Source organism: Thamnophis sirtalis, unplaced genomic scaffold, assembly GCF_051295495.1.
Source record: "Thamnophis sirtalis isolate CommonGarterSnake01/CBP01778 unplaced genomic scaffold, rThaSir2_p1.2 scaffold_4, whole genome shotgun sequence".
NCBI classification, from domain to species: domain Eukaryota; kingdom Metazoa; phylum Chordata; class Lepidosauria; order Squamata; family Natricidae; genus Thamnophis; species Thamnophis sirtalis.
In genome coordinates this window covers 73,540,017-73,565,451 of record NW_028261384.1, presented here as the reverse complement: position 1 = coordinate 73,565,451, position 25,435 = coordinate 73,540,017, and the positions used below count along the sequence as shown (strand labels likewise).

General features: G+C 43.8%; 1 protein-coding gene across 1 annotated transcript in view; it reads left to right on the top strand.

The window, feature by feature from the left end:
* GLI3 (GLI family zinc finger 3) overlaps window positions 1–25,435 on the top strand; it is a 414,787-nt gene that overhangs the window by 37,407 nt on the left and 351,945 nt on the right. The window contains exon 2 of the mRNA XM_087713119.1: window positions 4,984–5,146. Coding sequence (XP_087569245.1) covers window positions 5,023–5,146 — 124 coding nt within the window. The 5' untranslated portion in view covers window positions 4,984–5,022. The remainder of the gene's footprint in view (window positions 1–4,983; window positions 5,147–25,435) is intronic.

The window sequence follows — 25,435 nt, the reverse complement described above, 5'->3', positions numbered from 1 at the left end:
TCTTGTATACCAGGAAAGGAAAAATGGCCACATAAAACTTACTGTTCTCTAGCCATTTCTTATCGTCATCTTTATTGTTATTCAAATATTTTATATTCATTGAAATAACAAAATTATATGATAATTACGAAGCAAGTACTTTTTTGCTACTTTTCAGTAATAAATTTGGACAAAGTTATCATTCAAATATTATCTGGATACAAGGATGCCACCATCTCCGTCCCCCACCCAAATAATATCTTCTAGTGATCTTAGTTGGTATTTCCTTTTATTTGAAATTATAAAGCAGCAATGCACAGAATTATCACAAAGATATAGGAACATACACACAGGCACAGAAGCACACACAGAGAAACACATAGCTACACACACACACACACACACACACACACACACACACACACACACACACACCTTCTGCTAGGTGTCCAGAACCAACAAGGCAAGATGGGCAGCCATATAAATAATACTTATAATTCAGGTAGTAGAACCATGGAAATGCCAAAAAAATCATCTTTTTCTTCCATCCGCTTCCAGATAGATTAAATGAGGACAAAAGAAGACAAAAAAGTATTCCCACCCTTTAATATTTTGTTTGGTGATTTAAAATAACTTGAAAAGGTTTGTGGCTGTGTAGACTCTTACTCTTACTTTGAACCACATAGTGCTGACTTCTAAGTAAGCTACAAATTAAGATAAAAGATGAAAAATATTAAGTACTATACAGGTAGTCTAATGTGCTAAGACTTTCTTTAATTTGCAAAATAATTTTAGTATTGATTTTTTTTGTATTGAAGTTAAAGTTACTTCAAAGTTACTTTAAAATAAATACAGATGCTTAAATGCATTCATTCCAATGTAATTTACTGGCAGAAAAAAAATCCAATAAATTTAAAATAGTTTTACTTTTTACTATTTTACTATTTTTCTTTTTATAGCATAACTAATTAATTTAAGTTTCTAGCTACAGTATAGGAAATGTTTCAATGGTGGAAAAGTACCCCTATAACATTACCTGTGAATAATCTCTAAAACTGCCACATAATAATAGCTGTTTTTAAGATATAAACAAACAATGACTCCAAGTAAAAACATTGCATATAGCAAAAGGTACACAAAGTTATGTAAAACATCTTCAAACGACATGCTTGATGAAATGGAGGAAAGTTGTTCTTCTTTCCTCTCTTGCTTTGTTTTGTATGTGTTGTTTTGTTTAAAAAGAATAAAAATATATTAAAAAAATATCAAATCAGTTCTGAACAAGTAATTTTAGAAATATTTTTTTGAAGAAATAGCATTTAGCAAATAAAATAAAATGCTATAAATTCTTGTAGTGTGACAGCTTCTTATGTGTTCTGAATGCAAAAACAACACTTTTTAAATTATCTCCAAAGCATTTAACATTTGTATATTAAATTGATTTATTGATAACAAATATTTATTAAAACAGATTGTAGATCCCCTAATGTATTAGAGATCACTTCTAGCACTAACCTGTTTCATTTTGTAATTGCTGTGGGCTGCTAATGTCCTCCCCCCACCCCCAATACTTAAATAGCTAAAGTGAATATACTGTAGGTTCTCATTTCTATATTTATTCTAAGCTGAATAGAAAATAATTCTTGATTACAAAACACAAAACACAAAACCTGCTAGCACCTATTGTCAGCTGTTGGACAAAATTACAGTCCAGAAAACATGTATTCTTTACTGGATTATTTTTGTATAATCCAGGCTGTCATTACACAGATGTGCAAATTGGGTTAGTTTTCTTGGAAACTAGTGGGTTATGTGAATAACAGAACAATTCAGTTGTAGACTGCTGCTGGTTCGGATGGGTTTGAGTGAACTTATAGTTTCGACCTGCTGCCCACCCACCCTGGTGCTATGCCGTCCTATTTAGCTGTGTTTTTGAATCTGCATGAATGTGTTGATGGCACATGTGTGTGTGAAGCACATGTGCGGAAGGACACATGCATACGCAGATGCCACGTGAGCGAAATGGGTGTGGTCTCTCATATTTTCAATGCTGGACGAACCGGTTGTTAATTTATATACCACACACCTCTGAAACTATTGAAAGATCCAAAAAAATAGAAGAGTCAAACTAGGATAGAAATATATTGCTGTACCATATATTACATTGTAGGTCTGTTGAATGGTTTTACAGTTAAATGGTGATCAGTCTCCTCATTGTCTCTTTCCTCTCTTTCTATTTTTCTCCTCCTGGTGTCATATTTCAATAATCCTTTTTAGCTTTACATTTCTAAAACAAACAAAATGAACAGTTTACATGATCATCCGTAAAGATACAATTCTTTGTGGTTTGGTTAGACTGATCTAAATGTCAAAGTATAAATATTTGGATTGAGAGTCAAATGGATGATCAGTTTAGCTTCAGTTTACAGAAAATAGAAGGAATGAGTTGGCTTTCTGCCCAATCCCTTAGCAATTATTTACAGATGGCTTTTGGGTGGTGTGAATGTGTGTACATATAAAGCTTCTTTTGTAAGTTTTAATTTCTTCTACATCATTTGGAAACAACTTTTGATTTAAATATATTTTACATATAGTATTAAAGATGGTAACTCAAGAAATTGGATATCCTTATATCCATATGGGAGAGGGCAGGTTGCCTAGAAAATGGCCTACATCTGTTCTTGTGTTGTCCTGCCCCTTTTAAGTCCTCTTTATAATATGCAAAACAAAGCTATGCTGAGAGAGTTTGGTGTAGTTTTACCAAGGCATTAACAAATGGAATCAATGCTTCACATGATCTTGAGTTTATCCCTCTGTCAATATAGCCTAAGACAGCATTGACTTTTTTGATGGCTGTAGCAGACTGCTGGCTCATATTTAAAGTGGCTGTCCATTAGGATTCCTAGATCCCTCTTGCAATTATTGCTATTGAGCCAGGTACTATCTATTCTATAGCTGTGCAATTGTTTTTTCTTGCCTGTGTAAAACCTGATTTTTTTCACTATTGAATTTCATTTTGTTACATAGGGCCCAATGCTCAAAATTGTCAAGATCCCTCTGGATCTTGAACCTATCCTCTGGAGTATTGACTATTCCTGTCAGTTTGGTGTCATTGATAGGTTCCCTGTTTATCCTTATCTAAATAATTGATAAAGATATTGAAGAGTACTGGGATTAAGACAAAATCTTGGGTTACCCCGCTTCATACTTCTTTCCATGTAAATGAGGTTCCATTAAGGATTATACATTGAGTGTGATTTGTCAGCCAGTTATTAATTCATCTGGTGGTGATGCTGTCTATTTCTCACTTTTTCTAACTTATTAAGTAGTAGTAGTTATCTACTTCATCAAAGCCTATTGAAGCCCAAGTAAATTATGTCCACAACATTTCATGGGTCCACTAATTTAGTCATTTTGACAAAGAATGCAATAAAATTTATTTGGCATGGTTTGTTTTTGACAATTTGTTGTTGATTATCTTTTCTGGGATTTTCCCAGGTATTGATTTCATGCTGATATGTCTGTAGTTTCCTAGATCCATGTTTTTCCATTTTTGAAGATGGAAACTATCCTATCTTTTTTCCAGTCCTCTGGTAGTTCTCTGATGCTCCATGATCTCTGAAAGGGATGGTTTAATGGTTCTGGGATCATGATTATAGTTCCTTCAGAACCCTGCAATGTAATCCAGCTAGACCTAGTGATTTGAACCCTTCTAGAGTGAATAGGTGTAGTAGCAATGAGTACTAGCCTGTGGATCAGTGGAATAGTGGTGAGCATTGTGTACTAGCCTAACCAGTATATTTTAAAGAATCTGTGACAAGGAATTGGCTATAGAAACCAGACTTCTTACCAGAGCCTATGCCAAGCTAATAGACATGGAAATGGCAGAAAAGACAAATTTTCTCTTAGAAGAATTACTACTTTGTAGAGAAAAGTATCCACCTAAGGCCTATGGTTAAACAAAAACAGAAATGGAGACAGGCCCAGATATTTGAGCTAATATCATTACAGAGATGTTAAAATATCATCAAGATGAAAGGTGGTTGACTAATTAAGAGGAAGAAGAGCAGGAGACAGAAAGTAAAGATAAGCTAGAATGGGAAAGGAGTGAAAAAGAGACAGGAAAAGAAGAGTTAAACAGGTTGATAGACTTATTAAAGTTGTACAGTCCCCAGAAGAGATGTATTCAACTCGAAGGTTTTCAGAATATGTAAGGAATGGAGATGATACCAAGGACATAAATATTCCCAAGAATTTTATGAATTTATGGTAGTCTTCCAGCAAGAGAAGTAGTGAATTGTTCCCATGTGAAAGAGATAATAATATACAGATATAATTAAGTAAAAGCAGTAAACTAAAAGATGGCATTGGGAAGACCTGTGGTTGTTAACAGCTGTGGAAACATGAACAATAGAGCTTGATACTTATATTTCAACTTCTGTCTAATCTTATATGCTTAAAATATTGGTCTTCAGTTGCTAGATTTGGAATCTTGGGACAGTGCAAGAAAGATAACTTTTCAAAATATTCTTATGCAAATACTGTATGTTAAAGATATTCAATATTTGTTATATATTATTTACAAAAATATAAATGTTAAGTCAATGACATGACATGAATGTAAAGAAATAAAAAATCAGTAAAGGTTAAGGTTTCCCCTTTCCAGTCATGTCCAGCTTTAAGGGATGCAGCTCATTTCTGTTTCCTAGCTGAGAGGCCTAGGGTTGTCCAAAGATACTTCTGTGGTCAATTGGCCAGATTGACTATATGCTGAGGTGTATGGAATCTTCCCACTGAAGTGGTACCTATTTATATACACCCATTTGCATGATTTCGAACTGTTAGATGGACAGGAGCAGGGCAAATAATGGAGATAACTCCATTATGCGGTGCTTGGGTTTCAAACTTGGTCTGTCAGCTTTCCAGCTAACAAGCTCAGCATCTTTTTTCCTAATCTTTTTCTGCTTTTTGAAGGAAATCTTAAAGCTGTGTTTGTTAATGCAGATATTTGTGTGAAGAGGACTGAAGTAATGAGAAGTCATCATGGAAGCTCAATCTCATAGCTCTGCCACAAGTGAGAAGAAAAAGATTGAAGATCCCATAGCAAAATACCCCACTCGATCAGAGGTCAGTGAGAGAGCTGTGGCCTCCAGCACAACTTCTAATGGTAAGTAACAGTAGAGATTTTCTTGATGCATTTCATGTGAATTGACTTATTTGACTTGGATTCAGTTCTTGTTTTCAAATAAAATTAAAGTTAATAAGCAAGGATTTTAGGAATTAGACTGATGGGGTTGGGGTGGGGGGAGGAATGGGAAAACCATTTTACCAGAATGAGATCTGTTCTGGAATCACTTTTTAAGTTTTCTTCCAAATTAATCAGTTTGAGTGATTAAGAGTATTATTTATTATGGAAAATTCCTATTGTGGTACTTTTGAAAATAATCATAGTGGGAAAGAATATAAAATACTTGGTATTTTATTATGGAAATTACTTATCCTGATTAGATAATTGTTTAATATAAAAGAGACAACAGAAGCCCTGTCAAAAATTAATAAGAGGTTTCATCTTCTTTGAAAAAACAAAAAAGAAACAATTCTCATCCATTATAAAAATACCTTTGCCAAATCTGCATGTCTTGGATTGCTTTTAATTGCGGAAGACAAAACAATTATGTTTCAAAGAAAACATGCTCAGTTTTAGAAATGTGAATATGTAATTTACAGAAATTGTTTTGGACTACTTTACAGTACTATAAGGTAAATGATTAGGCAGAATGATTAATATAAGAGATTATGGGAGCTACGATGTAAAATATCAGAAAGTGCTAGATTGCTCACTTTGATTTCCTTCTTTCGACTTGAATTTACTTCATAATATATCAACTGATAAGTCTGGTTTTTTAAATTATTTTTTCTTTTTCTTACTTGGTCTTACTGCTTTATAATAACCAGCATAAAATGTGCTGGGAAAATTAATTCTCCAAGCTTCCCCCCTCAAAGGAAGGGATTTCTATTATATCAAATGGATTAAATTCATTTAAGCTATGTATTGTCTAAATATATTGGGCCTAACGGTTGTAGGAACTTGGAATTATTGTGAAATGTTATTGAAGGTTTTTAGATCCACTATATCTATCTCTTTATCTCTGCTTTGGAACCATTGCTTAGGAAGACCTTACTTCAGTTTTGGAAAAGAAAAGTCCCTATCTTTTGTGGTCCTAGGACAGGGGTGTCAAACTTGATTTCATTGAGGACTGCATCAGGTTTGTGTTTGATCTTGGAGGGCTGGGGTAGGGCAAACCCGGTGGAGTGGTCATGGTGGCCATGGTCAGAATGGGCATGGCCATGGTGAGCGTGGTATGGGACTTATGTGGGGAGGCACCTGTGGTGGCCATGTGCTAAGGCAAGACTTCCTTGAGACCCTCCCTCACTCTTATTATACAGGTAACCCTTGAGTTATGAATGTCATAGAGCCTGCCAATTACATTTGTAACCCAAGGATTTGTTTGATTGAATCACATTAAATCACTCCCTGCTTTCCCCAATGCATTTGTTAATCAGCTTTGAAATATAAAATGTTACTGTACGTCAACCAGTCTGGCTTTGTCACCATTTCTTTTCTGAAAAAGGCTTTCTGTGGAGACACCAAAGGGACAACTTGTAGAGAGCCTTGTTTTATATTTATTATTATTATTTTTTATAAAAAAAAATATTTTATTTATTTTCATTTTCATTTTATATAATCACATATATACTGTGCAAGATTGAAGCCATATAACATTAAGCAATAAACATAACTCTTCTTATATTCCAAAATACAAAACCAACATAACGCTTCAACCCTCCATACACCCTTTCTTTCTCCCCCCTCCAACTTTCCTTTCTCTCCTTCAACATTCCCCTCTGCTACTTCCCCTCCCCCTCTAACATTCCTTTCTCCCCCTCCCTTCCATCTCACCCTCCTTCCATTCCCCTCTCACTCCCTCTCTGCCCCTCCCTCTTCTTTCCCTCTACTCCTCACTTCGGTGTATTTCTACTATTCATCAATGTATTCGGCTTCTTATTTTATACTAAAATTAAAAGAAAGAAAAAAGCAACAGTATACAAGTGCATTCTTATTGTTTTAAAAATTGACATAAACTATATTTCCCCCCCCCCTCCCCCCTGTGATCCCCCCTCCCTTCCCCCCTTCCGACTTCCCAGATCCCATACCCGGTATAACTTTTTATCAAACACAGACTGGAGTATATTAGAACCAAGTAAGTTAAAAGTTAAAAGAAAAAAAAAGAGTAAAAGAAAAGAAGAATAAGAAAGAAAACAGTCAATAAACTCTCTGCTTTGAGCTCAGCTTCTTATCACTACAAAAAGTTAAACAGTCCTAATCTCAATTAATTAATTACTTGCAGGTTTTCAGACTATGTTAAAACCAAGTAAGTTAACCAAGTAGAATTCTTCTCTAGCTAGAGGCCTTATCTCTTTATCTAAATATCTGTCTGTTAAACCCTTAATTTATCCCTTTTATGCCTCCTTCCTCTATGACACAATTTAAACACATCTCGAATTCTTCTCTCGATTTCCTCTTCCAGCTCTTCTCGTCCCTGCCTCTGTCCGTATCCATATACATATATATACACATACACACACACATATATATGTATATATATATATACACACACACATATACATACACATACATATGTTTTATATTCATCCGTACTCCTCTCATATATGCTCCGCCTAGATCTCCTGCAAACTCCCTGGATGTATCCTTCCAAACAGTATATTCAGATAACAATTTTTACAAACATCAATAAAGTTTCCATCTCAAAATAAGCTCTCATTCGACCTCTACTACCCTGCCGTCTACACCACACCTCCCAACTCCATCCGAACTGGGCCGCGATCCAGGAAAATCACCATGATCTCCGCCCTCCTCACCCTGGAAAGTAAGTCATCAGTAATTTATATAAAAATTCGGAATTATCCATCAAGTCTTTTTAGATCCCATACAATATATCTTCCAAAGAGATCAGCATCAGTTCTTTCAGCCTAAATGTCTCTTCATCGGTATACAACTATACCATTTTATACAAAACAAAAGTCACAAAATATTGGCCAAGTTCAAAGTTAAGCAAATATTTTGGATCAGTTAATTTAATATAATTTTCTTACAGAAAAGTTATGTCGTTTTTGAGCTGTTTGATATAGCAAGATGTTTACTTTCTCTTTTATAATGGTTTCGTAAATATCTCCTTAATCAATGGCTGATAATCATAGATGTTGCTGCGATCCACCTTATTTTCCATTCGTCTAGGAACACGGCTAGGTCCTTGTTCTCTGGTCCTCTGCTCTTCCAGGAGGGGAAAGCGATACTTCCTGTCTTGTGATTGTGTGTTTTGTTGTTTCTCTTGTCCTTCTCTTTGTCTTTCTCCGGGTCCAGGTGGTTCAGGATGTCCCGCCTTTAGGGTCTTATAATAAAAATCTCGGGCTTCCCATACAGAGTTGAGACGATATTTTTGCTCGCCGAATGTAATTATAATACCAAATGGCGCATCCCATCTATACTGTATTTTACGATTTCTGAGTTCTTTAACTAAAAAAGCATAGTCTCTCCTGGCTCTTAACATTTGGGATGGTATTTCCTTGAAAACAATCAAGTCCTGTCCGTCAATTCGCAACCTGGTATTATAAAACTCTTGTAATATCGCATTTCTGGATTCTCTTGTAGCAAAATATATAACTACATCTCTCGGGAGCTGTCTCTGTTTCGCCACCCACGAATTATGACGGTAGATTTTTTGGATCTGCCAATCAAAGTTGAGTCCCGGACTTCCCACCAAACGACTGAAAGCCTCTGAAAAAATCTGTTTCAAGTCCTCCTGTTCGTTTTCACGCAATCCCCTAACTCTTAATGCAAGCTCCATCTTTTTGTAGTTTGTCATAACAAGTTGTTTTTCTGCGTTTTCAACTTTCTGTTGCAGCACTTCAATTTTAGATGTCAGGTTGGTGTTGGCTTCCTCCAGGAGCTCCAACTTATCTTCCATTCCAGCAACATAATCTATCAATACAGTTACAAGTCCGACCATATCCTCCTTTGTTTGAACAATCTTGGTATCAAGCTTATCACATAAGTCTGTAATAAGTTGCTTCATCTCCTCTCTAAATTCTTTAAGAATCTCAAAAAGAAATTCTTTCGTTAACAAATCTCCAGCAGGGGGCGTAGAAGGCAAGGGCTGCGACCTTGTAGCAAATGCCTGAGATGTATTACTAAGAGGATGTCTTCCCAATCTTGATTTCAGTGCCATTATAGAAAGGAAGCAAACAAAGTCTCTGCTCGCGTTAGTTTCAAATAAAATAATTTCAGTAAATTTTTAGAGGTTGATAAGAAAAAATCTTCAGGGGAGCTAATTAAATTGTGAGAAGTTATTCCTTTGATTCTGTGCCAGGAAGTTGGAGATATATCGTTATAGCAAATGCGGAAGCTAAAAAGTCGCCATTTTAAAAACAATTAAACAAAGGAGTTTTTTATAACATTGAAGCTGGTATTTTGATAGAAAAAATAATAAAGAAAAGTTCACAGGTTTGGTCTCTGCTCGTATTTATTTTCAATGGCTTAGTTTCAAAAGAATGTCCTGAGGGGGGGATGTTCCTCGCCTTGAGCTGAAAAAAGACAGCTGAGAAGATCTGGCCGGAGTTAATGACTCAGCTTAAGGTGATCCTCCTTCTCCGTTTACAGCCAAAAAACAACAACTGCAAACTACAAAGAAGGATCTAACTGTCTGGGTCCCTCCCTGCTTTTTTCTTGCCTGAAAAAAGAGATATCTATAGATGTTAAGTAGATATACGAACCAGAACTCTGGGGGCAGCTCAGTTAAGCTGCCGACGACGGTGGGCCCCTCCCCCAGAAGAGTTTATTCTAAACTCTTAGTATTGCACATCTAACAAAATGGTTATCGTCTTTCAAAGTTCAACATACTGCAATTTATTAGTGAAACGTTTGGTATTCTTTGTTGTTGTTTTCTCAAAAAATCATAGTGTAATGGCTCCTCTCCCAACTTGAGAAAGTAAAGACTCTTAAAATGGATTATTTCAAAAGGAACTTTTAATAAGTCAGGATGGAAACTATTAGAAGCAAAGCAGCATCTGAAAACCTTTAGGCCATGCAAATGGGATTAAGCTGATAATGACCCCTCCCCTTTGTCCGAATGGAGATTCTGACCAATACACAAGTGTGAAGATGCTTCCTTAACTCTTCTGCCTTGGGAGTCAATAAATCACACATTCCCATGACTATCTTTAGTTAGACATCAAAGTTATATATCCTACATGGCTATCATAAACATCCCTCCAGAGATGTTGGGACCTTCAGTCTCCCGGTGACAGGAAACCAGTTGTAAAGTTGTAAAACTCTCTTGTTTCAGATGTAGCTAATGATTTAACTCCGAGTCTTCCCTCCTCCCAATTGAATGGCAGTATCACTTTTAGGGACCTGACACATAGTTTCATCAGAGATTTTTGACTGTGCAAAGTGTTTTTCTGGCAGTGATATAGATGTAACAGACTCAAGGATGTTTTTGACTATTTGTTCATTTTGGTCTGTAATATTCATCTCTTTCAAATCTTGCAATAGAGTAATTTGTATCAGCATTTCTCCTAAGTCAGTGGAGACAGCATCCATGTGTGGGTTATCCACATGTGCCATAGAAATGAGTCTGCAGAGTTTAAGTCCTGCCTCTTCCTGCTGCCATATTCAGCTTTTGTAACTCAGCTGCTTATTGAACTAGACATGCAAACAATCTTTCCTAAGAAAATAGATAATTCTTGGTTTTTCTTTTTTTCCGTTCTTCTGAGCTGTTATTTTACTTCAACTTATTTTCTTTCACTCCTTAGGTTTCCCTCCACTCCCTTTCAGTTTCCTTCCATCCCCTTCAAGTGTTTGGCTGCTCTTGGAGCATTACTGCGCGGTGCTGGCTCTGACAGCGATCGGCTGCAGTCGACCTTTGGAGGACATCTGCTGTGACAGATTGCTCCAGTGAGTCCAGTGCGGGGTCGGCTAGCTGCGTCTAGCCTAGGGAGTGGGCTTCTTGCTGTTTTGGAATGCCCGGAGCTAGTTTAAAAGGATGCGAAAGCGGTGGCCACCATTTTGTTTTTGGCAAGCCAATTTTAGATTGACACTTTAAGCCTAAGAGGACTGTAGAATATTCTGAAAGGCCCATTCTTTCTCCGGAGGCAATTCTCTAGACCACCAGTGTTAGAAAATCCCAGGGAGCGTTAGATAAGCATTCTCTTCAGATGATCGGGAGATCCAGGCCAGCCCAAGGTTCCCTTTGCCACCAACGAGGCTTTTAGCACAGAGACCCAATGGGTTCACCTGTAGCGGGCTGAGAGATAGGCCCAGGTGTGCTTGTCTAAGGGGATAAACACTCTGCTCTCCAACTGCCCAGAACCCAGGCCCTGGTGTGCCCTTTAATTCGGTCAGCCACCTCCATAGTATATTTCCCTCAGTGACTGTCTCTGGATTTTAACTGCAGACCTGAGAGACAGCTGGCATCTAATATGGAAGGAGGTGACAAGGAGGTCTTGTCTCCTTTTTGGATGACCCTCTTGAAGGGCCGTCTACCCTTTGCCTGACCAGCAGAAGGAAGTCTCCCCTCCTAAAAAAAAAAGGGGGGGGAAACCCAAGTAAAGTCAAAGGCCACGCAGAGAGCAGAACTTAGAAGGCAAAAGGCCCTAGACAAACAATTCACCGGCAGAGAGGCGATCAGTGGCCTTGGCTGAGGTGGTGGCAGATCCCTCTCCTCCTGAGAGTCCTGCCCAGGCCGAGATCCCCATCTTAAAAGGGGATCTATCACCAGACAGTGAAGGGTCTGAGATAGGGGACCAGGACATGGAAGAGGCCCTGCAACCCTCTATCTTGGAAGGGACAGACATTCTGGGCCCAGCAGGTTCTGTCGTCTCCCCCATGGCACGAGTCACTGCTGGCCTGCATAGAGGTTCTTCACCTCCTAACATGGCGGCCATAATATCTGAGGCCATTAGGCAGGGAATTTGGCAGGCCTGCAGCAAAAGCCTTCCTCTAGTTCCAAAAGACGCAAGAAGTGAAATAAGAAGTCAGCTTCTAGCAGGCAAGGGAGATTCTTGTTCACGAGGAGCGATCCGCAGAGTCGTCGGATAGCTCTTCTTTGGAGGACAGGGAGGATGATCCCCAAAGGAACTCCGAACTCTCTAAGGATGAGGATTAGGATCTAGATCAGACAACATTAGCTGGAGTTTTCAAACCAACTATGTTCAGGTCTCTTTTGTTAAAAGCCCAGAAGATAGCTAATCTCGAAGTGGCCCAAGCCACTAAATCCACTTTAGCTAAGGCCAGGGATTTGGTGGATCTAGTTTTCACTGAGCCTACTTATCAGAAAGAGGTGGTTCCCTATCCTCCTTTATTTCTGGATGAGATTCTTCCTTCCCTCTTCTGCAGGGCTTAGAGTAGAGTTAAGGGAGGGGTTATGCGTGGGTATTGTCACAGCCTGATTGGTCCATTAGACAGAGATAAATTCTTTAACCTTCTTCCTTTCCCATTGGCTCCCAGTTTCCTCTCAGTCTTTTGGTCCAAGCACTGTGTTTTTGGCTCTTAGGTAGGAAATTGTTTAAAAAAATTGACTTTGATTGAGTAATTTGATCAATTGGATATTGCAAATTCTAAATTATCTAGGCTGCGGCTCAAAAGGACAGCTCTCTGTCTTGAGCGGTCTGGGAGAGCCCTGTGAGGCATTTTCCCTCCCCCTCTGTGGACCAGGAGCCCTGCTCATATCCCTGGGCCAGCGGGGTTGAAGGGCTCCGAGACACAGCCCTGGGAGCTTGCCGAGCCCAAGTAAACGCTCCTATGATTGAGGCCCTTTTCCAGCGCTGACAGTAGAATCGTGCAAAGACTCTCCGCTTCTCTGGCTGCTCCTATTTAATCTGCTGCCTTTTGCCACGCCATCCCAACTTCAAAGGGACCGCAGCACTTGAATCAACCCACAGGCAATTTTCAACAGGTTACAGCCGAGGGGCCTTCTAAAGGAGCTAAAGTGAGCCACAGCGCCTTAAAGCTCAAGCGCGGCTGCCAGAATCCACTACAGCTGCCTGCTGTTGACTGGAAGATGATTGGAGGCTCCGGTGGCCATTTTGGGAGATGCTACGTGTTGCAGGCCGCAAGCAATCGTGTGGGCGCCCTCAGTTGCCGCAGCGCAGTCGCAGTTCGGGCTGGCTGGCCATTGAAGTGAGAAAAGCTCCCACAGGCCCAGGAACCGGTGGATCCAACAGAGGCCTGAAAATATGCATGTGAGTGGGGCGATGGCAGAAAGATCCAGCCCTACTCAGGCGCCCATTGAGCCTTCCATGGAGGACAGGGAAGGCCAACCCGATAGGCCCAGAACCAGGGCCGCAGTATCCAAGCCCCTGGCAGCCCAGCCCCCCTCCAGGGCAGCTACAAGGGATGAATTGAGAAGACCATTGCCAGGGCAGAGAGGCAGGCTCAATCCACCAGGCCCAGATCTAGGTCCAGGTCCCCAATCAGGCCCTCTCCTGACCATTCAGGCCCTTAGGGGCTTCAGCCCCTCCTCTCTTTCAGCCTCTCCTTCCAGATTTCATAGGGGCTTCAGGTAAGCTGTGTCCTCTTCCCCCCAGACTCTCCTGAACCAGTTAAGGGGGAGGAGGTAGATCCGTTGGAGGGTTTCTCTAGGGCATACCATCCCACAACGAGATTAGCTGCATAGCTGCATAGCTGCATAGGATCCAGGTCCATTCCAGGAAGATCTCGAAGATCTAGATCTCCTGAGTATTAAAAGGCTCATTTCTGCAGCCATCTCTCGTGGCAATGCCCAAAGAGACAGGGTTCCCCACTCCAGCAGGGCCCCAGCCTATCACAGGCTACACCATTCCAGGGCCTCATCTCCCTCCCTAGTCAGTGAGGGCTCTACCCGGGGTGTGGACAACCGCAATGATATGGAGTTCTCAGAGGATGAGTACTCTGTTCCTCCCGATTCTCCCTCCTCCACGGGTCTGCTTCCTCCAGCGATGTTTAAACCTCTACTACACAAGACCAGGAAAACCACTAAGATTGGAGCAGGGGACCCTACAGTCCTTCCACCTAGGGACCCAGATATGGCTATGTTTTCTAATACCGCAACGAACAAGGAAGAGATCCCAGCTCCCCCCTTGTTCTTGGAGCTAGTAAAGAACCAGTGGGCCTGTCCTTCCAACTGTTCCAACCCGGGCAGCAACGATCGCCGCTTCTACAACGTAGACCAGACGTTCGCCCAGGCCCTACAGCTACCCGCTGTTGATACCCCAATAGCAAGCTTGGTCTCCTGCTGCCCTGTAGTTTCTGGGGATGCAGCTTATAAAATGAAGCCGGAGGACAAACAGGCGGAGCTTACCTTGTATAAGAATTTTAACGCCTCTGCCTGGGAGTCAAGGCGGCGGCGGCAGGGTCTTTAACTGCACAACAATGATGTGGCTCCGCCAACTCCAGGATCGTATCCCGATCCAAGATGAACATAACAAATATCATAGCTGCTTCCCAATTCTCGGCCGAGGCAACCCTGGACCTGGTTAAATTCACCTCCTGCGCCCTAGCCACGTCTGTCACCTCTCACCACCTGCTGTGGCTCCGCAGTTGGTAGATGGACAATAAGGCGAAGTGGAACCTAGCGGCGGCCCCCTATGCAGGCCCCAACCTTTTTGGGGAGGCCCTGGACCCCATCTTGATTGAAAATAAACATAAGAAAAAGGTTCTCCTGTCCAATGCCAAGAAGTCAGATTCCCAGCCTAATCCATATCGGGGACCCTCATATAGGGCTCCTGAACATGATCATCAGCAGAGATATTCCTCCTTTAGATCGGACAGACAGTTTCCACGCTCGTCCTATCAGGACCGTAACAGGTTCCAGGGCCAGTCCAAACGGCCCTTTCACCGGGGGGGGGGGGAGGTGGCCACCCCTTCCGCAGGGGAAGCGACTTGAATCCGAGCCTTTCCATAGGGGGCCGTCTAGCATTTTATGCCAACCAGTGGGACGGGATCACCACCTGAGGCTAGAGTTTCTCTCCACTCCCCCAAAGTTTTTCAGAACTTTCCCTCCATCTTGGAGCCCGGAGCGCCACCGCCTGATGGATCTCACCATAAAACATTTTCTCAAGATACGGGCGATGGAGGCATTCCATCCTCGGAACGTGGGCTAGGCCACTACTCCAATCTGTTTGTGATCCCGAAGAGCTCGGGGGGCTGGAGGGCAATTCTGGACCTCAAGCGACTAAACCAATACCTAGTCTACAGGTGTTTCAAAATGTCTTCCCTCAAATCCATCCTCCAGGGCATCCTTTTGGGGGACTATCTGGCCTCAGTGGACTTAACAGAGGCTACCTCCACATTCCCATCCTCCAATCTCACTGCAAGTACCTATAGTTCTCTCACGGGGACCTTCACTATCAGTACCAGGCCCTTCCCTTCGGCCTGGCCTCAGTTCCTCGTACTTTACACAAAGGTCCTGGAGGTGTTGGCGGCTCACCTGTGCTTGGTGCCGGTGAGGCTCCAATGCTACCTAGACAATGTCTTAGTTCAGGCAGGTTCTCTTCCCCAAGTGACAACCAACCTTTGACTCACCATTCATTGTCTCCAGTCCCTGGGGTTCTCCATGAACTTCCTCAAAAGTCACCTCTCCCCATCCACACGAATCCTACACCTAGGGGCTGTCATAGACTCAGTGACAGGGATAGTCCAGCTCTCCCTGGACCGCCTGGCTAGCCTCCGCCAATTGGCAACCACGGTCTGCAGAAGTCAGTCAGTTTCTACCCTGACCTTGTCTCAGCTACGTGGCAAGAGGATCTCATGCATCGGAATAGTTCCCTGGGCCTGCCTTCACCTATGAGCCCTCCAGTGGGCTCTGATTCCCTTCCAGAAAAGGAATTTTTTTTAAAATTTGAATTTGAATTTACTTTATTTGTATGCCGCCCTTTTCCCTGAAAGGGACTCAGGGCGGCTCACAATTCAAGGGAGGGGGAAACAAACAAAGTTACAAAATATAAAGCCCATACACAGTTAAAAAACACAACAATCATACCATTCGAAGTGGGGCTGCAAATCTTTAGCCCCAGGCCTGTCGGAACAGCCAGGTTTTAAGGGCTATGCGGAAGGCCTGGAGGGTGGTGAGGGTACAAATCTCCACGGGGAGTTCATTCCACATGGTTGGAGCAGCCACAGAGAAGGCCCTCCTCCGGGTAGTCGCCAGTCGACACTGGGCGGCTGATGGAGTTCGGAGGAGGGCTAGTCTGTGGGATCTTATTGGTCTAGTGGAGGTAATTGGCAGTAGGCGGTCTCTCAAGTACCCAGATCCAATACCATGAAGGGCTTTGTAGGTGACAACTAGCACCTTGAAGCGAATCCGGACACCAACAGGCAGCCAGTGCAGCTCGCGGAGGATAGGTGTTATGTGGGTGAATCGAGGTGCATCCACGATCGCTCGCGCGGCCGCATTCTGGACGAGCTGAAGTCGCCAAATACTCTTCAAGGGAAGCCCCATGTAGAGCACGTTGCAGTACTCCAGCCTAGAGGTCACAAGGGCACGAGTGACTGTTGTGAGAGCCTCCCGGTTCAGGTAGGGACGCAATTGGTGCACCAGGCGAACCTGGGCAAATGTCCCCCTGGTCACAGCTGACAAATGGTGTTCGAAAGTCAGCTGTGGGTCCAGGAGGACTCCCAAGTTGCGGACCCTATCTGAGGGGCGTACTATTTGACCCCCCCAGCCTGAGAGATGGAACACTTGGCCAATTAGTAGGAGGGAAGCACAGCAGCCACTCGGTCTTATCTGGATTGAGTACAAGCTTGTTAACCCCCATCCAGTCCCTAACAGCCTCGAGGCCCTGGCTCATCACGTCCATCGCTTCATTGAGTTGGCACGGGGCGGACAGATACAGCTGTGTATCGTCCGCATACTGGTGGTATTTTATCCCGTGCCGTCGAATGATCTCACCCAGCGGTTTCATGTAGATATTAAAAAGGAGGGGGGACAGGACTGAACCCTGCGGCACCCCATACATTAGGGGCCTAGGGGTCGATCTCTGCCCTCCAACTAACACCGACTGCGACCTGTCCGAGAGGTAAGAGGAGAACCACCGTAAGACAGTGCCTCCCACCCCCACCTCCCGCAGTCGTCGCAGAAGGATACCATGGTCAATGGTATCGAAAGCCGCGGAGAGGTCAAGGAGTACTAGGATGGAGGCATGACCTCCATCCCTGGCTCTCCAGAGATCATCGATGAACGCGACCAAAGCGGAAGATGAGCAACTCCCTCCGAACTCTCTGCCTCCCAGCAGAAGTTCAGACGTCCCTCCTGTGGTGGCTATCTCCAACTCTGCGGCGGGGCTGCTCGTTCTGGGAGCAGGACAGAGTGACCTTGACAACGGATGGAGGTCTCTTCGGTTGGGGGGCCTTGATGAACTCCAGCATGGCTCAGGGTTGGTGGACTGCCTCAGACCTCCCCCACAACATCAATTGGCTGGAGCTGAAGGCAGCGCGCCTGGCCCTCCGGCACTTCAGGAACCTTCTGAAGGGGTAGCATGTGCTCCTCTTGACAGACAATGTCGCCACAAAGGCCCACATAAACCGTCAAGGGGGTATGCACTCCCGAGCTCTCTGGCTGGAGGCCCTAAAGATCGGATGCTATCTGCAATTAGTGATTGGACCCATTTAACCAACGATAGAATACTGAATATCGAGGGACACAATCTGGTATATGGTTGGCATGCTTCCTTGTTATTCAACAAAAAATTGGATAAGAATTTTAAAAGTCATATCTTAAGAAATGCTTTACTGCGGGTTTGGAAAAAATATCAATATAAACTAAATGACAAGTTACCCATGTGGGCAATTCCTAGACATGCAATTGAAAATATGAATATAGCACAAAAACAGGATAGAACCACCTACAGACAACTTCTCACTTTGGAAAGGGGGGTTCTACAACTAAAATCTTTAGAGGTATTGAAAGAGGAGAAGGTAGTTCAAACATGGTTCCAGTATGGCCAATTACAGGCCAGGTGGAAAATTGATCAAAAAATTGGTTTTATTCAAGCTGAAGATAATTTGTTTAAACAAATAAGAGATCGAGGCTTAATGCATATAAAGAGGATATATAATGTACTAATACAGATGAATTCAGAAACAGAACTAGTTAAAGATTGTATGATAAAGTGGGCTCAAAATATTGAAGAACCAATAATGTTGGACACATGGGAAAGAATATGGGTAAGAAATGTGAAATTCACACAAGCACAAAACCTGAGAGAAAATTTTTGTAAGATGTTTTATAGATGGCACTTAGATCCTAAAAAGCTGGCTTCTATGTACCCGAATGTACAGCCTAAATGTTGGAGATGTGGTTCTCTCGATGGTACATATTTTCATATATGGTGGACTTGTCAAAAGGTTAAGGCATTTTGGATAAAAATGTGGTGGATTATGCAAAATATTTTTAAAAGAAGGATAAAGTTTACTCCTCAGTTATTTTTACTAGGTATATGTACCGAATTTACAGCGGTAGAGACTAATTTGGTTCTGCACTTAATAACGGCAGCAAGACTCTTGGTTGCGCAATAGTGGAAGAAGGAAGACTTGCCTACAACTCAAGAATGGACATTGAAAGTTACAAACCTTGCCGAGATGGCTAAAATATTGGCATATCTTAAAGACCATTCAAATGAGAGATATAAACGAGACTGGAAAAAATGGATTGACTATATACAAAACAAATACGGGACTAAGAAATTACAGATAGCCTATTCTTAAGATTAGGAATAATGTAAATTGCTTAAAGTTAGTGCAACAGGAAGAAGTTGAATTTAATGCAGAGATGTTATTAACTTCTTTTTTTTATTTCCTTTGTCTTAATATATTTTAGACTGTATTTGTTAAAAACCTATACCGTGTACGGGCTCTGGGAAGTCGGGGGGGGGAAGGGAGGTGTGGTGTTAGGGGGGAGGGGCGATATATAGTATGTGTTAGATTTTAAAGTAACGTGACTGCACTTGTATACTGTTGCTCTTTAATTTCACTGTAAAAATAGGACAAGCTGAATATATTAACAGATAGTAGAAATACACCGAAGGGAGGAGTAGAGGGATAGAAAAAAGAGGGGTAGAGGGGGTGGGAGAGAGGATGGGAGGGAGGGTGAGAAGGAAGGGAGGGAGTGTACTGGGAGAGAGGAGTGGTAGAGGGGGAGGGGAAGTAGGGTAGAGGGGAATGTTGGAGGGAAGATGGAAAGTTGGAGGGGGGGCGAAAGAAAGGGTGTATGGAGGGTCGAAGAGGTACATTGGGTTTCTATTTTTGGGGGTATTGTTGACAAGAGGGATGGCTGTGTTTATTGTTTAATGTTATATGGCCCGGGTTATGCACAGTATATATGTGACTGTACGAAATGAAAATGGAAACAAATAAAAAAACATTTATAAAAAAAAAAAAAAGAACTTTAGCAACAAAAAAAAAAGATCGGATCCTGGGCGGAGAGGCACTTGTCATCACTGGTGTCGGAGCACATATCGGAGGATTCCATCCATCAGGTGGACTGGCTGAGCCGGGCGACTCTCAACAACGGTTAGTGGCAACTTCTTCCCGAGCTGTTCCAGAAGATTTGCCTGAAATTCGGCACCCTGCAAGTGGACTTGTTTGCCACTCTGGCCAACTTGCAGCTACCAAGGTTCTTCTCCCGATTCCATACCCGAACCACGGAGGGCACGGATGCCCTCAGGAGCAGATGGCCTCCAGGTCTCTTTATGCCTTCCTTCCCATTCCTCTCATCCTGTTAACTATCAGGAAGGTAGTGACAGAGAGGGCTCACGTCATCATGCTGGCCCCCTATTGGTCCAGGAGACCATGGTTTGCGGACCTAGTACAGCTCTCGGTGTCCCAACTGAGAATTCCTCGGGAGGAAATTGTCTTGTGGCAGGGGTCCTGATCCACCCGGAGCCCCAGTGGCTCCACTTGACCGCCTGGCACTTGAGCGGCGTGTCCTGAGGAAGGCGAACCTCTCCTCTAAAGTCATAGAAACCATTGAGGCCTCAAGGCGCCCTTCCACAATTGGATATATAATTCCACCTGGGCGGTGTTTGTTAGATGGCACACCCCATTGGGTCTCTCTCCCACCAGGGCCACAGTGCCTATCATTCTAGACTTTCTGCAGAAGGGATTAGAGGAGGCCTGTCCCATAACACCCTACGCTGCCAGGTGGCCACTTTATCCACCATCCTTGGGGGGAGAGGTCACACGCCCTCTCTCATTCTCCCCTTATCAAACAGTTTCTAAAGGGGGCGGCTAATCTCAGCCCCCTCTATTCATAGGTTCCTGACCTGGGACCTTTCCTTGGTCCTCAAGGCCCTAACGGGGGCTCTGTTTGAGCCCCACCGGACGGTCCACCTTCACCTACTCACTCTTTTTTTTTTATGCTCAAAAGTTTTCTTTCTTTTAAAACAAACATTTCATCATTCCTCAATCAGTAAGACATCGAAGTACAATTTTTTATGTGTCAGAATAATTCTAGTTTACCACCAAATTCTTGTCTAGCCTAATGCATACCCCTCCCTCCCTCCCCCCTGCCCACCAACCCCCCTCCCCCCGACTTCCCAGAACCCGTACACGGTATGGATTTTTAACAAACACAGTCTAAAATCTATTGAAAAAAAGAAATAAATTAATGACATTCTACATTGACCTTAGCTTCTTCTTGCTGAACTAACTTTAAATAATGTAAATCATTCCTAATCTTAAGAATAGGCTATCTGTAATTTCTTAGTCCCGTATTTGTTTTGTATATAGTCAATCCATTTTTTCCAGTCTCGTTTATATCTCTCATTTGAATGGTCTTTAAGATATGCCAATATTTTAGCCATCTCGGCTAGGTTTGTAACTTTCAATGTCCATTCTTGAGTTGTAGGCAAGTCTTCCTTCTTCCAGTATTGCGCAACCAAGAGTCTTGCTGCCGTTATTAAGTGCAGAACCAAATTAGTCTCTACTGCTGTAAATTCGGTACATATACCTAGTAAGAATAACTGAGGAGTAAACTTTATCCTTCTTTTAAAGATATTTTGCATACTCACTCTTAAGGTGGTATTCCTAGTGGCAGTCACATAGGCCAGACGGATTTTGGAACTGGGTGCCTTTCGTCCAGGGATGATCTCTGCCTGTTTCATCAGGACAGGGTGGTCCTTCGCCTGGACCCCACCTTTCTCCCAAAGGCGAACACCTGAACTCCTTGTTCCACTGAGCGCAGGAAATTACTTTCCGCCAATTTTTTCCGGCCCCTTCGCACGATAGGGAGCGTCTCTGGCACCGTTGGACATCTGCTGTGCCTTGCGCATCTACTTCAGGTAGATGGCGGGGGTATGCAGGTCAGAGGCCCTATTTGTCTCCTTCCCACAGGGGTCTCTAGGCGCTAGGGTATCCTCTGCAACCATCGGCAGATGGCTGCAGCTGGCCATAGTGACGGCCTATGAGGCATCTGGTCAGGTTCCCCCAGCAGGTGTCATGGCCCATTCTACCCTCAGCACCGCTACCACGGTGGCATCGGCCACTAGGGTTCAGTTTGAAGACATCTGTTGGGCGGCCACCTGGGCTTCCCCGACTCACTTCATATGCCACTACCGTTTGGACACGTATGCTTTTGCGGAAGCATTCTTCGGTCAGAGCGGCTGACGCTCCCCCTAGGCCCTAGTTTTCCCTCCCTGGGACGTAGCTTGGGTATGTCCCTCGCGTAACCCCTCCCTCGACTCTACTGGAAAAAGAATGTTGGTCTTACTTGAACCTGTCTTTTCAGTAGAGTAGAGGGAGGGATTACAACCCACCCTATTTAGTATAGGGCCGGGCCAGGGGGAGGGCCAGGAGGTTCCCGGGTCGTCTTGTGCTTAATTACAGATGCAGGCCTACACCATCGAGAAAACTGGGAGTCATTGGGAAAGGAAGAAGGTTAAAGAATTTATCTCAGTCTAATACAGTGTTTTTCAACCTTTTTTGTGCAAAGGCACTCTTTTTTCATGAAAAAAATCACGAGGCACACCACCATTAGAAAATGTTAAAAAAAATTAACTCTGTGCCTATATTGACTATATATAAAGTGTTTTTCCCACGGCACACCTTACACTATGTCACGGCACACTAGTGTGCCGCGGCACAGTGGTTGAAAAACACTGGTCTAATAGACCAATCAGGCTGTGACAATACCCATACGTAACCCCTCCCTCTACAACATTCTCTCCCAATTGTCGCAGGTCGTCCTTTAGGAACCCGGATGGGGGATATGAGTTCTCCCATCTGATCAGACAATATTCAGGTATACAGGGACTGCAACAACAGGACAGAACAGGTTACCAACACTTCCCTCCTCCTAGAAGATCCTTCAGAGGTGCGGGAAACTCCCGTTCCTTCTGCAGACAACAGTGACTGCATAGAGAACCTTCCCATCAGCGGTCGATTGGCTTTCTTTGCTGACCGATGGGAGGATATAACAACAGGTGCCTGGGTGAGGGAGACTGAAATTAGGCCTCTCCCTAAAGGGTGTCTCTTACCCCCAAGGTGTTTCCTCTTCTATCCTGTTTCATGGGACTGAGAAAAGAGGCGCCTAGTAGACCAGGCCATTCAGCAACTCTTTGACATCCAGGCCATTCAGCCAGTTCCAGAGGAGCAAAAGAGACAAGGGTTCTACTCCCTACTGTTATTGTCTCAAAGGTCTTGTGGTGCTGGAGAGCGATCCTCGACCTCAAGGCCTTGAACCACCACTTGTCTACCAGCGGTTCAAGATTCACTGTCTAATGACCATCTTAGAGGGCGTCCGGAGGGACGACTTCCTCACCTCTGTGGATCTGATGGAGGCCTACTTTCATGTCCCATTCCACCTCGTACATCGGCGGTTCCTTTGATTCAGCTATCGGGGGAACCATTACCAATATTGGGCCCTGCCATTCGGCCTCTCCTCAGTGCCCAGGGTATTCTCCTGTTGTCCAGGTCCCCCAGTCAGGTCCACCGGGATCTGGAGGAAACATTAAGCGTTCTCAGAACCCACGGCTTCTCGATAAATCTATCAAAGAGCCACCTGGTATGGACCACACACATTGTCCACCTAGGCGCCCTCAGACACCAGACAGGGCAGGGCCTTCTTATCCAGGGAGCGGCAGAAGATCCTCAGGTACAGAGACAACATTCAGTCCAACTTCTGCTGTCTCAACTGCTAGGCAAAATGGTTTCTTGCTTTGCAATAGTACCCTGGGCCAGACTTCACAGCAGGTCACTTCAGTGGCTGCTTCTACCATTCCAGAAGGATGGCAGCAACTGATTATCAGCAAAGATCCGCTTGCCTCCGAAGGTGAGCAACTCTCTGACCTGGTGGATGTCGCAGGCCATATCAAAGGGGTCCTTATTTCAGGAGCCCCATTGAGTGACAATAACCATCAACGCCAGCCAGGTTGGGGTGCTCATTCAGAGACAGACATGGCACAGGGCCAGTGGTCCCACACAGAATGACAACAGACCATCAACTTTCTGGAGCTGAGGGTGATTCGACTGGGACTCCTCCACTTCCAAGCGGCCGTCGATGGGAAACCCATGTTGATCCTCGTGGACAACATGATGGCAAAAGCCCATGTCAACAGACAAGGCGGGACCTGATCCAGATGGCTAATGATGGAGGCCCAACAACTGGGAAACTGAGCGGAATCACATCTCCTCTCCATATGAGCAGAGTACATTGCGGGCACCGCCAACTTCGCAGCCGATTGGTTGAGCTGATCCCAAGTGGATCAAGCGGAGTGGGAGATCCATGCATTTCACTTTTGGGTGCTGACCAGGAGATTCGGAATGCCAGTGATCGATCTTTTCACTATCAACAAAAATAGAAAAGTTCCCAGGTTCTTCACAAGATATGCATCTCCAGGCAAGGAAGGGGCAGATGCCCTGTGATGTTGCTAGCCTCCGGGCCTCCTATATGCATTTCCGCCATTTCCCCTGATCCAGCAGGTCATCAGAAAAATGTTGGAGGAGCAGGTGGAGTTGATTCTCCTGGCACCTCACTGGCCACACCACCCATGGTTTGGGGATCTCCTGTCACTGTCAATTGCTCCCCCATGGCAGGTCCCTCCATCCAAAACTTCACTCCCTCAGGGAGCTATAGCTCATCCGGATCTGCAGTGGATCAAATTGATTGCCTGGAGGCTGAGTAATGTCTGCAGAAGGCCGGTCATTCAAGTGGCCAGGAGACCCTCGACAAATAGAATCTACAATGCCATGTGGAAAGCTTTGCACATGGTGCTGGACCAAAAAGATAGCCCCTCCACATCCCCTGATGTGTCACGTTCTCAAGTCTCTTACAAGAGGGACTGACTGCAGGCCTGTCATCCATCCCCCTCATCTGTGCTGTGTACTGGATCCAACAAATCCCTGGCACACGAACCACTGATCAAGCGATTCTTAAAAGGGGCCACTAATTTACATCAACCAACAGTCCATCGCTATCCATCTTGGGACTTGCCCCTCATTCTTCAAGCATTCACTCAGGCTCCCTTTGAACCACGTCGCTTCTCTACCTGTCGCAAAAGGTGATTGTTTTGGTGGCTATTACATTCGCTTGCTGGATTTCGGAACTAATGGCCCTTTTTATGTGTCAAGATCTATGCACCTTTTATTCGGACTGGGTGGTCCTAAGAGTGGACCCAACGTTCATTCCTAAGGTGAACTCCATCTTCCACTGCACCCAAGAATTGGTATTACCCTATTTCTGTACGGATCCAGTACACCATCTGGAACATAGATGTCCCACGCTAGCTGTTTGAAGGGCTCTTTGAATTTTCCTATGCAGAACATCACCTTTCTGGCGCACAGAAGTGATGTTCATTTCATTTCAACCAGACAATATTGGCCACAAAGCATCATTTTCTCTATTGGGGAGGTGGATCAGGGCTTGTATTGCGAAAGATTATTTCTCACAAGCGCATTACAGCACATTAGAGCCAACTCAACACATAGCGCAGGCACTTCAGCGACTTGCGGCACGTGAGCTCCTCTACATGAGGTTTGCAGGGCGGCTATGTGGACGTCACTGCCTTCATTTATCAGACACTACCGGATTGACAGATGCACATCGGCTGATACGGCTTTTTGGAGGAGAGTTTTACAGCAGGTTAGTGTTAGTCGGGGGGGGGGGATTCATGTTCCGTATCCCAACCATAATAGTGGACAAGCTCTGGTATGTCCCACACATGGATGCTGTCTCCACTGACATAGGAGAATGGGTGTTGGCTTACCTTATATGCCCTTTCTCTGGGAAAGTGGAGACAGCATCCAGCCCCACCCTTAGTGGTCCAGTCTGGTGTATTTGGAGAGATTGTTCCAACATGCGCACGTCTCTTCTGCATGTTAGCCTTCGTCAAAAAAACTGGGTATTGC